The following is a 12,202-nucleotide window of genomic DNA, read 5'->3' on the forward strand; positions in this document are numbered from 1 at the left end:
CCCATAAACCCTCAGTTTGTTCTCAGTTTTTAGGGGTCTCTTATGTTTTGGCTCCCTCCCTCTCTAACCACCTTTTTTTTTTCTTCCCCTCCCCCATGGTCTTCTGTTAAGTTTCTCAGGATCCACACAGGAGTGAAAATATATGGAATCTGTCCTTCTCTGTATGACTTATTTCACTTAGCATAACACTCTCCAGTTCCATCCATGTTGCTATCAGGCCATATTTCATTCTTTCTCATTGCCAAGTAGTATTCCATTGTGTATATAAACCACGATTTCTTTATCCATTCATCAGTTGATGGACATTTAGGCTCTTTCCACAATTTGGCTATTGTTGAGAGTGCTGCTATAAACATTGGGGTACAAGTGCCCCTATGCATCAGCACTCCTATATCCTTTGGGTAAATTCCTAGCAGTGCTATTGCTGGGACATAGGGTAGGTCTATTTTTAATTTTTTGAGGAACCTCCACACTGTTTTCCAGAGTGGCTGCACCAGTTTGCATTTCCACCAACAGTGCAAGAGGGTTCCCATTTCTCCACATCCTCTCCAGCATCTATAGTCTCCTGTTTTGTTCATTATACCCACTCTGACTGGTGTGAGGTGATATCTCAGGGTGGTTTTGATTTGTATTTCCCTGATGAGGCGCGATGTTGAACATCTTTTCATGTACCTGTTGGCCATCTGGATGTCTTCTTTAGAGAATTGTCTATTCATGTTTTCTGCCATTTCTTCACTGGATTGTTTTTCGGGTGTGGAGTTTGGTGAGCTCTTTATAGATTTTGGATACTGGCCCTTTGTCTGATATGTCATTTGCAAATATCTTTTTCCATTCCGTTGGTTGCCTTTCGGTTTTGTTGGTTGTTTCCTTTGTTGTACAGAAGCTTTTTATCTTCATGAGGTCCCAATAGTTCATTTTTGCTTTTAATTCCCTTGCCTTTGGGGATGTGTCAAGTAAGAGATTGCTACGGCTGAGGTCAGAGAGGTCTTTTCCTGCTTTCTCCTCTAGAGTTTTGATGGTTTCCTGTCTCACATTCAGGTCCTTTATCCATTCTGAGTTTGTTTTTGTGAATGGTGTAAGAAAGTGGTCTGACTTCATCCTTCTGCATGTTGCTGTCCAGTTCTCCCAGCACCATTTGTTAAAGAGACTGTCTTTTTTCCATTGGATATTCTTTCCTGCTTTGTCAAAGATTCGTTGGCCATACTTTTGTGGGTCTAGTTCTGGGGTTTCTATTTTATCTCATTGGTCTATATGTCTGTTTTTGTGCCAATACAATACCATGCTGTCTTGATGATAACAGCTTTGTAGTAGAGGCTAAAGTCTGGGATTGTGATGCCTCCTGCTTTGGTCTTCTTCTCCAAAATTACTTTGGCTATTCAGGGTCTTTTGTGGTTCCACACAAATTTTAGGATTCCTTGTTCTAGCTTTGAGAAGAATGGTGGTGCAATTTTGATTGGGATTGCATTGAACGTGTAGATAGCTTTGGGTAGTATTAACATTTTAACAATATTCTTCCAATCCATGAGCACGGAATGTTTTTCCATTTCTTTGTATCTTCTTCAATTTCCTTCATAAGCTTTCTATAGTTTTCAGCATACAGATCTTTTACATCTTTGGTCAGGTTTATTCCTAGGTATTTTATGATTCTTGGTGCAATTGTGAATGGGATAAGTTTCTTTATTTGTGTTTCTGTTGCTTCATTATTAGTGTATAAGAATGTGGGGCGCCTGGGTGGCTCAGTCGGTTAAGCGTCCGACTTCGGCTCAGGTCATGATCTCACGGTCCATGAGTTCGAGCCTCACGGTCCATGAGTTCTGTGCTGACCACTCAAAGCCTGGAGCCTCAGATTCTGTGTGTCTCTCTCTCTCTGCCCCTCCCCTGTTCATGCTCTCTCTCTGTCTCAAAAATAACTAAACATTAAAAAAAAGGAATGCAACTGATTTCTGTACATTGATTTTGTATCCTGCGACTGCTGAATTCATGGATCAGTTCTAGCAGACTTTTGGTGGAGTCTGTCGGGTTTTCCATGTATAATATCACGTCATCTGCAAAAAGTGAAAGCTTGACTTCATCTTTGCCAATTTTGATGCCTTTGATTTCCTTTTGTTGTCTGATTGCTGATGCTAGAACTTCCAACACTATGTTAAACAACAGTGGTGAGAGTGGCCATCCCTGTCATGTTCCTGATCTCAGGGATAAAGCTCTCAGTCTTTTCCCATTGAGGATGATGTTAGCTGTGGGCTTTTCATAAATGGCTTTTATGATGTTTAAGTATGCTCCTTCTATCCCGACTTTCTCGAGGGTTTTTATTGAGAAAGGATGCTCAATTTTGTCAAATGCTTTTTCTGCATTGATTGACAGCATCATATGGTTCTTATGTTTTCTTTTATTAATGTGATGTATCACATTGATTGATTTGCGAATGTTGAAACAGCCCTGCATCCCAGGAATGAATCCCACTTGATCATGGTGAATAATTCTTTTTATATGCTGTTGAATTCAATTTGCTAGTATCTTACTGAGAATTTTTGCATCCATATTCATCAGGGATATTGGCCTGTAGTTCTCTTTTTTTCTGGGTCTCTGTCTGGTTTAGGAATCAAAGTAATGCTGGCTTCCTAGAATGAGTCTGGAAGTTTTCCTTCCCTTTCTATTTTTTGGAATTGCTTGAGAAGGATAGGTATTATCTCTGCTTTAAATGTCTGGTAGAATTCCCCTGGAAGCCATCTGGTTGTGGACTCTTATTTGTTGGGAGATTTTTGATAACGGATTCAATTTCTTCGCTGGTTATGGGTCTGTTCAAGCTTTCTATTTCTTCCTGTTTGAATTTTGGAAGTGTGTGGGTATTTAGGAATTTGTCCATTTCTTCCAGGTTGTCCAGTTTGTTGGCATATAATTTTTCATAGTATTCCCTGATACTTGCTTGTATTTCTAAGGGATTGGTTGTAATAATTCCATTTTCATGTATGATTTTATCTGTTTGGGTCATCTCCCTTTTTTTTTTGAAAAGCATGGCTAGAGGTTAATGAATTTTGTTTATTTTTTCAAAAAAACAATTCTTGGTTTCATTGATCTGCTCTAGAGTTTTTTTTTAGATTCTATATTGTTTATTTGTGCTCTGATCTTTATTATCTCTCTTCTTCTGCTAGGTTCGGGGTGTCTTTGCTGTTCTACTTCTATTTCCTTTAGGTGTGCTGTTAGATTTTGTATTTGGGATTTTTCTTGTTTCTTGAGATATGCCTGGATTGCAATGTATTTTCCTCTCAGGACTGCTTCGCTGTATCCCAAAGCGCTTGGATTGTTGTATTTTCATTTTCATTTGTTTCCATATATTGTGTAATTTCTTCTCTAATTGCCTGGTTGACCCATTCATTGTTTAGTAAGGTGTTCTTTAACCTCCACGCGCTTGGAGTTTTTCCAGACTTTTTCTTGTGGTTGATTTCAAGCTTCATTGCATTGTGGTCTGAAAGTATGCATGGTATGATCTCAATTCTTGTATACTTACGAAAGGTTGTTTTGTGACCCAGTATGTGATCTATCTTGGAGAAGGTTCCATGTGCACTCGAGAAGAAAGTATATTCTGTTGCTTTGGGATGCAGAGTTCTAAATATATCTATCAAGTCCATCTGACCCAGTGTATCATTCTGGGCCCTTGTTTCTTTATTTATCCTGTGTCTAGATGATCTATGCATTGTTGTAAATGGGGTATTAAAGTCCCCCGCAATCACCACATTCTTATCAATAAGGTTGCTTATGTTTGTGATTAATTGTTTTATATATTTGGGCGCTTCTGTATTCGGTCCATAGACATTTATAATTGTTAGCTCTTCCTGATGGATAGACCCTATAACTATTATATAATGCCTTTCTTCATCTCTTGTTACAACCTTTAATTTAAAGTCTAGTTTGCCTAAGTATGGCTACTCCAGCTTTCTTTTGACATCCAGTAGCATGATAGTTCTCCATCCCCTCACTTTCAATCTGAAGGTGTCCTCAGGTCTAAAATGAGTCTCTTTAGACAGCAAATAGAAGGGTCTTGTTTTTTTATCCATTCTGATACTCTGTCTTTTGGTTCACGCATTTAGTCCATTTACATTCAGTGTTATTACTGAAAAATATGGGTTTAGAGTTGTGATGTCTGTAGGTTTCATGTTTGTAATGATGTCTCTGGTACTTTGTCTCACATGATCCCCCTTAGGATCTCTTGTAGACCTGGTTTAGTGGTTACGAATTCCTTCAGTTTTTGTTTGTTTGGGAAGACCTTTATCTCTCCTTCTATTCTGAATGACAGACTTGCTGGATAAAGGATTCTCGGCTGCATTTTTTTTTTTTTCTGTTCATCACATTGAAGATTTCCTGCCATTCCTTTCTGGCCTGCCGAGTTTCAGTAGACAGATCCATCACAAGTCTTATCGGTCTCCCTTTATATGTTAGAGCATGTTTATCCCTAGCTGCTTTCAGAATTCTCTCTTTATCCTTGTATTTTGCCAGTTTCTCTATGATATGTCATGCAGAAGATCGATTTAAGTTATGTCTGAAGGGAGTTCTCTGTGCCTCTTGGATTTCAATGCCTTTTTCCTTCCCCAGTTCAGGGAAGTTCTCAGCTATGATTTCTTCAAGTATACCTTCAGCACCTTTCCCTCTCTCTTCCTCCTCTGGAATCCCAATTATGCATACATTATTTCGTTTAATTATGTCACTTAGTTCTCCAAGTCTCCCCTCATACTTCTGGATTTTTTTATCTCTCTTTTTTTCAGCTTCTTCTTTTTCCATAATTTTATCTTCGAATTCACCTATTCTCTCCTCTGCCTCTTTGATCCGAGCTGTGGTCACCTCCATTTTATTTTGCAGCTCATTTATAGCATTTTTAGCTCCTCCTGACTGTTTCTTAGTCCCTTGATCTCTGCAGTAATAGATTCTCTGCTGTCCTCTATACTTTTTTCAAGCCCAGCGATTAATTTTATGACTATTATTTTAAATTCATTTTCTGCTATATTGCTTAAATCATTTTTGATCAATTCGTTAACTGTGGCTACTTCCTGGAGTTTCTTTTGAGGAGAGTTTTTCTGTTTCCTCATTTTAGATAGTCCCTGGAGTGGCGGGGAACTGCAGGGGTCTTCCTCTGTGCTGTCTGGAGTAACTTGCGTTGGTGGGCGGAGCCACAGTCAGACCCGATGTCTGCCCCCAGCCCACCGCTGGGGCCACAGACTGGTGTGTACCTTATCTTCCCCTATCCCAGGGGCAGGACTCAATGTGGAGTGGTGTGGCCTCTGTCTGGGCTACTTGCACACTGCCGGTCTTGTGGTACTGCTTTGATGGGATCTGGCATATTAGCCAGGGTGGATCTTGAAGTGCACAGGGGCAGGAGGGGCAGGCTCAGCTTGCTTTGCCTTCAGTAATTGCTTCGGGAGGGGCCCTGAGGCAACCATAGGGAGGCAGACCCGTGGGAGGAATGGATCCTCAGAAGCACAGCGCTGGGTGCTTGAGCTGTGCAAGCAAGTTCCATGACGGGAACTGGTTCCCTTTGGGATTTTGGCTGGGGAATTGGCGAGGGACATGGGGCTTCCCAGTGCCTTTGTTCCCCGCCAAGCTGAGCTCTGTCCTCCAGGGCTCAACAACTCTCCCTCCCGCTCTCCGACCAGAGCTGTTGACTTATAACATTCCAGATGTTAAGTCCCACTGGCTGTCAGAACACATTCTGTCTGGCCCCTCTGCTTTTGCAAGCCAGACTTTGGGGCTCTGCTTTGCCCATCAAGCTGATCCTCCATCACCCTGACTCCCTCCCACCAGTCTGTGTAGTGCGCACCACCTCTCCGCCCTTCGTACCCTCTTCCGTGGGCCTCTCATCTACGCTTGGCTGGGGAGAGTCCATTCTGCTAGTCTTCTGGCAGTTTTCTGGGTTATTTAGGCAGATGTGGGTGGAATCTACATGATCAGCAGGACGCAGTGAGCCCAGCGTCCTCCTTCGCCACCATCTTCCAAGTGGGTCTCGAGTATTTACTGCTTTATTGAAAAATAATATGGATTAATGTATTCAAGTACTTATTGATATTTCATGTTGTAACTTCAAAAGCATTTACACTATTTTGCTTTATTAAATATAGAACTCTGAGCAAAAAAAAAAAAAAGAGAGAAAGATATGAACTCTGCATAGATTGTATGGATTTGATCCATCTCCACCTCAACATGCTAGGAGCTTAGGCCAGTTACTTAACTGTTCCTTGACTTAATTTTCTACTTAATACAAACTCAGTGGATTTCAAGTAGATGATGGCTATGAGAATTAAAGGGAATGGTTTAAAGGGAATGCCTCATACATACTGAATACTAAATGAGTGTTAACTAATGCTATTAGTAGTATAAGACACATTTTCAAGCATATGCATTCTTGTGAAAATAAGAAAAACATTTTTGAAACACTAGAGTTTTCTCACAACTTTACAAAGGTGAAAGAATTTGTGTACATATAGATTTGTAAGTAAGACAGTGAAGTTGAGTCTGACAGGATATCAGGTATATACGGAAAATATCTCATTATTACATAAAACAACCAATTTAAAAGTAGGACAACAATAAATAAGTAGAGAGTAGTTTCAGAAGTTCTGTGTATTACTTTATCATAAATCAGCATATTTTAAACTGGAAATTCAAGAAATAATTTGATTAGCAAATTAAGTACTTATACTTTTTTCTCCAATATTTCTCTTTTATTTAATAAATATTATCTATCTTTTTAAAATTTTGTTTATCTTTTATTTTTTAAATTTATTATTTATTATCTTTTATAATTACATTTAAAATCATAGCTCTTAAATAGTTTTATTATCAGCTAGTGTGTCCTCTGATCTTGACACTGAAACTGTTGCAAAAACAGTTTTTGAACTCTTAAATTAGTAAAATACTTTCTCAGCATTGCCATTTTAGATAAGATTACTATTCTAGGACGTTCATATAAGTCATATAAGATCATGTAAGTCATATAAGATCACATAAGTAAATCATGGCAGATGGTAGTAATATTGTATTGATGTTCTTTTAGTTACTTCTGTGGGAATACATAAAAATTTTCATCTTGAGAATTATTGAATGGTATTCATCAATCTTCTAATTTAAAAAAAACTGTAGAAAAATACATAAAAAGAAAACATTAAGTTCCATTAATTATTAACTTTCAAGAGTAATTATTGGTTTCATTTTGGTGTATTTTTTTCTTTTTGATCTGCTGTTGTTGATGTAACATGTAATATGGTGGTTAAGAATACTAGCTATGAGCAGAGAGTCTGTTTGAATCTGGGTCTTTCCACTTAATAACTGTGTGACTTTGCCTAGTTACTTAACATCTCTCAAAGTTGGTTTTGTCAATTGATGAATGGGAACAATAGTGGTGCTTTTATTAAACCATTATTGTGAGAATTAAATAAATTAAATAGTACATAATGAAGTACATGAAGATGTATAATAGTTTATGCTGGATATACAGCTCTGTTATCATCAGTGTTTACACTTAGCATCATATCACATGCAATTTCTCATCTAATTGATTATTTTTCAAAACATAGTTTTTAGTTATATGTAATATCATTGTGATTTTATTGTGTGTCCTTAATTTGAACATTCAGTAGGTTTCCACTTTATAAATAAAACTAAATCATGTATGTAGCTTTTGTCTTATCTTTGATATCCTTATGGGAAATTCCAGAAAGAAATTACTGGGTTAAAAAGAACATGGATATTTTTAAGGCTTCTTTTGCAAGTTGCAAAATTGCCTTTATCTTTGTAGTGTTTGATAGTGTTCATTCCTCTCCACCTTTGTTAACGGTGATATTTTTTTTTAATTTATTTTATTTTAAAATCAAATGTGTCTTTCATATTGTGGTAACTGTTTTTATGACCACCTGTGTGCTGTATAAGATATGTCCCCTGAATGTTACTTCAGGCCAAAGACAAATATCAGTCTAATCCTCAGGCTCATGATGTATGCCTGTATCAACTCCATGATTCTCTTTTCACTTTGCAGCCATCAGAGTATGCGAAAGTAGTCAGCTGGTATTTACAAAGTGAAGGTTATGAATCTGAGCTATATTCCCCAAAGATTTATGAACTATAAAATGGCATTATTATTATGTTCTGTCACTGCCGTCTTGCAATTTATGTGGTAAAGCTCCTTAGGATCCATTTGCATGAAAGCTACTGTGTGTACTCATTTTGTATTGTATTGTGGCAAACGCTATAATCTACAGGGTTCCTATCCATTTTGGAATTCATTTCACAGCTCACTAATTGTGTGAATGAGAAGAGGAAATATATGCTTTTATTCCGAAACATGCCAAGCAGATGGCCCAAAGTTCATTTCTAGCAGTACTATCAGTGTGGCCCTCTTCTGTAGGTAGTGAGCCTGGCATCCATCCGTCAAACACAATGTGAGGCTCCATTTAACACAGCCGCTGACAGTCATGGAGCCTCTGGTTTGTTTCGACTTACAAACATTTTATTTTTTATCATCAGTTTCTAAAGTGGACAGTCATTTGAGCAGGTGCAAACACAGAATTCATATTCGTTTTACTTGAGAAGACAAAATGAACTTTTATTCATATGGAAATTTGGGGGAAAAGAAAACAGGACAGGGGATTAAGCTTAGTTTCTTAAAAAGGGATTAATACATGTATTGAGATTCAAAACAGTAGCATTCATTTCTGAGATTGAATCTTCTGAAAAATTAAATTGAAGAAAAGATCAGGGGTTATAAGGAAGCTTTTTAGGTGAATCTCCTTTCAAATCTCTTTTGTTCTTCCTATACAAGAAAATTGTTTATTTACTTTTATATACAATATGTAATTTATTTAATCATTTAAAATGTTCCTAATTGCATTCATTGTGTGTGTGTGTGTGTGTGTGTGTGTGTGTGTGTGTGTGTGTAGAGACAGAGTAAGACAGAGACAGAGGGGGTGGCAAAAAATAAAATAATGAATGTCTTCACACATTTCCTACTTCAACAAAGATACTAGGACAATATGAAATTGGGTTATTACTTCAGGAAAGGGAGGATAGGTCAAATGTTCTAATGGAGCTGATATAGTAATTGATAACAATACCTTATTTAAGAGAACCAGATCATTGGAAATACTGTTGTCTCACTTACATAAAGATAAATTGAGTATTTGTTTCTCTTACCTCTTCCTTCTCTCCCCTTCCAAACCTTCTGTCATGGGTTTCACATGTTGTATTGACTCCATATTTCCTTTTTCTTGACTTTCAGACTGACGCTGCTCTAATGTATGATGCTGTGCACGTGGTGTCTGTGGGCGTCCAACAGTTTCCCCAGATGACAGTCAGTTCCTTACAGTGTAATAGACACAAACCCTGGCGCTTTGGGACCCGTTTTATGAGCCTAATCAAAGAGGTATGTCAGGAGAAGCACATGTGCCTATTCTCTTTTGTCCTCAAGGTGAATGATTTGAGATTAGTTCAGTTTTCTTCACAGGTGAACTTTTATCTTTTAATTAAACTTACTTTCTTCCTCCGTACAAGCAAAATTAACAATTTTCAGCTCAGGTCATGATCTCACAGTTTGCGAGTTTGAGCCTGGCATTAGGCTCTGTGCTGACAGCTCAGAGCCTGGAGCCTGCTTTGGACTCTGTGTCCCCCTCTCTCTCTGCCCCTCCCCCATTCTCTCTCTCTCTCTCTCTCTCTCTCTCTCTGTCTCTGTCTCTGTCTCTCTATCTCTCTCTCAAAAATAAATAAAAGCATTAAAAAAATTTTTTTAAAGAATCTCCAGTTCCTTGGCAAAGAATACCTATGAATTTTCCTTGTGTAATTTTTAACATATTCTCAGATAGGTGAAATGACACTCCCTGAAGAATATGTAGTTCATTTATTTGTTTCACATTCTACATTTACATCTGGTTTAAAACTGAACATCAGAGGGCTGCAAACATAGTGCACAGACTTGGCTAGTTGAAGAAATGCTTTCTGAATGCAGCATCTGAGTACTGAGATGTGTGTTCAACAGTCATATAAGAAACAGTTGTATGAATCTCACTGTTATATTTATTGTAAGGTGTTGCTGAGGACCTTGTCCATTAAATCACACAGTGTGCCTCTTTATGAGGACCAACAGGAGACACTCCTCTCAGGTTTCACTGCCATGAAAAGTTGCTTCTCCTGGGCAGTTGGTATGTCTTAAAATATGGACCCTATGTATTGTGTTTAGATCACATTTTCTTCATTGCTTTGGTCACTAGGAAGGTCAGAGTTAAATTTGTGATTCACTGTTATTAGTTGTGCATTTTCACCTGATGAGCGTTTCCTTATACTGCCTTTATCCCAGATTTGTTTTACTATCCTACGCTTCTACTTCTGTACTTTTTTAGTGTTCATTTATTTTTGAGAGAGAGAGAAGCAGAGTGTGAGCTGGGGAGGGCCAGGAAGAGAAGGAGACACAGAATCCAAAGCAGGTTCCAGGCTCCGAGCTGTCAACACAGAGCCCGACGCGGGTCTTGAACTCACAAACGGTTGCGAGATCATGACATGAGCCAAAGTCAGATGCTTAACTGACTGAGCCACCCAGGCGCCCCAGTACTTACTGCTCACAATGTCTATTTTTGTACTAATATGCATTTTTGTTAATCACCTGAGGTTATTATTTTTGGAAGATTTTGGGTTAACAATATTTTTTCTTCCTTATTGGAGACTGGTTAACACATGTTTAAACTCAGTGATGACATGTTGTAATATGTATGTAGATATGTATTGTAATATTTTCTGTTTTATTTGTAATTTATCAGCCTAAAACTGTTTTGGGATCCCTATACATAAGTATAGAAATACACGGAACCTAAGAAATGTAATAATGATATCCATTTGTAGTGCTTATTGAAATGTTACCTATAATCTATTTGGTTTTATTTGTTTGGATCTTGGTGTATATTCTTTCAAACATTTAACTGTAAGTATACATTACTTAAAGTTTTCATATATAACTATTTTTCTAAACTATTTCTAAATGACAAATATGGAAAACATTAGTTTGTCTATGTAGCTAGCAGAATGAGAAAACTTTTTATATTAAAACTAAAGCTCAAAAATTTGTTTACCTGTGATGGGTGAACCAACTGTATAACTGGAAAATTTTATTTCCACTTCCTATTACATGGAAAGCTCTTTTTACATGAAGTATAGCTAGATATAAAGTAATTTGGATATATTTCTCCCAGTCTCACTTAAGGGAAAATAAAGTAATAAGTTAATTATTCTAAGAGGAAAGTGCATAATTGAAGTTGTATAACATAGGTTTTCCTAAATTCATTTTCTTTCCTTGTAATAAAATAAGTTTATGTTCATATTAGTATGAATTTAGGAGTGGTATTTTATAATAGTAATTCTATTTGCAATCTCCAGTGAGACATTCACTGTCTCATTTATTATAATACGTAACTAAATTAATGTCAGTTTGCTGAAGGAAGTTTGCTATTTAAAACATTATCTTCAAATTTCTCATAAAAAGTTATACCTACAAAGGGCACTATTTAAAATGAAAAATTTGTAATAAATTCTGCATTGTGACTAAGATAATTTCTGTAGAAAAAAAAATCCTCTAAAGTTCAGAAGAGAAAAAAATGTTTTAAAAATTAGTAGTGATGTCAATTTAGGAGAAGAAAATATGTTTGTTATTTTTTGTGTGAAAAAATGTTTTATATTTTTTCTTTCTTTCTTTCTTTCTTTCTTTCTTTCTTTCTTTCTTTCTTCCTTTCTTTCTTTCTTTCTTTCTTTCTTTCTTTCTTTCTTTCTTTCTTCCTTTACTAATCCATTTTTCTTTCCCTGTAGGCACATTGGGAAGGTCTCACAGGCAGAATAACTTTCAATAAAACCAATGGCTTGCGAACAGATTTTGATTTGGATGTGATCAGCCTGAAGGAAGAAGGTTTGGAAAAGGTACTTGAGTCATTCAACTTGTTTACTTTAATTATTAAATGAAACATATCTTACTGAAGAAATAGGGAAATATTCCCTCTCTTAGCCACATTTCATTGGCATTTAACTTTATTGAATAACTCTTAAGAATACATCTTCAATTTGTTATATTGAGTATAATAATGGAGACTTAGTATTCAAGGATAATGGGTGTCTTAAGACAATGAAATATTTTATTTTCTCACCCAGGTTTTTCTTATACCATGAGATGCATATCATCTTTATTGACCTT

The 12,202-nt window shown here is 36.9% G+C and overlaps 1 protein-coding gene across 5 annotated transcripts in view; it reads left to right on the top strand.

Annotated features, from left to right (window-relative positions):
- Window positions 1–12,202, top strand: part of GRIK2 (glutamate ionotropic receptor kainate type subunit 2) — a 663,286-nt gene that overhangs the window by 383,501 nt on the left and 267,583 nt on the right. For all 5 annotated transcript variants that reach the window (XM_040474262.1, XM_040474263.1, XM_040474267.1 and 2 more), the window contains exons 7-8: window positions 9,257–9,400; window positions 11,824–11,931. In XM_040474262.1, coding sequence (XP_040330196.1) covers window positions 9,257–9,400; window positions 11,824–11,931 — 252 coding nt within the window. The remainder of the gene's footprint in view (window positions 1–9,256; window positions 9,401–11,823; window positions 11,932–12,202) is intronic.

Source organism: Herpailurus yagouaroundi, unplaced genomic scaffold, assembly GCF_014898765.1.
Source record: "Herpailurus yagouaroundi ecotype Mexico unplaced genomic scaffold, PumYag 139, whole genome shotgun sequence".
Lineage (NCBI taxonomy): Eukaryota > Metazoa > Chordata > Mammalia > Carnivora > Felidae > Herpailurus > Herpailurus yagouaroundi.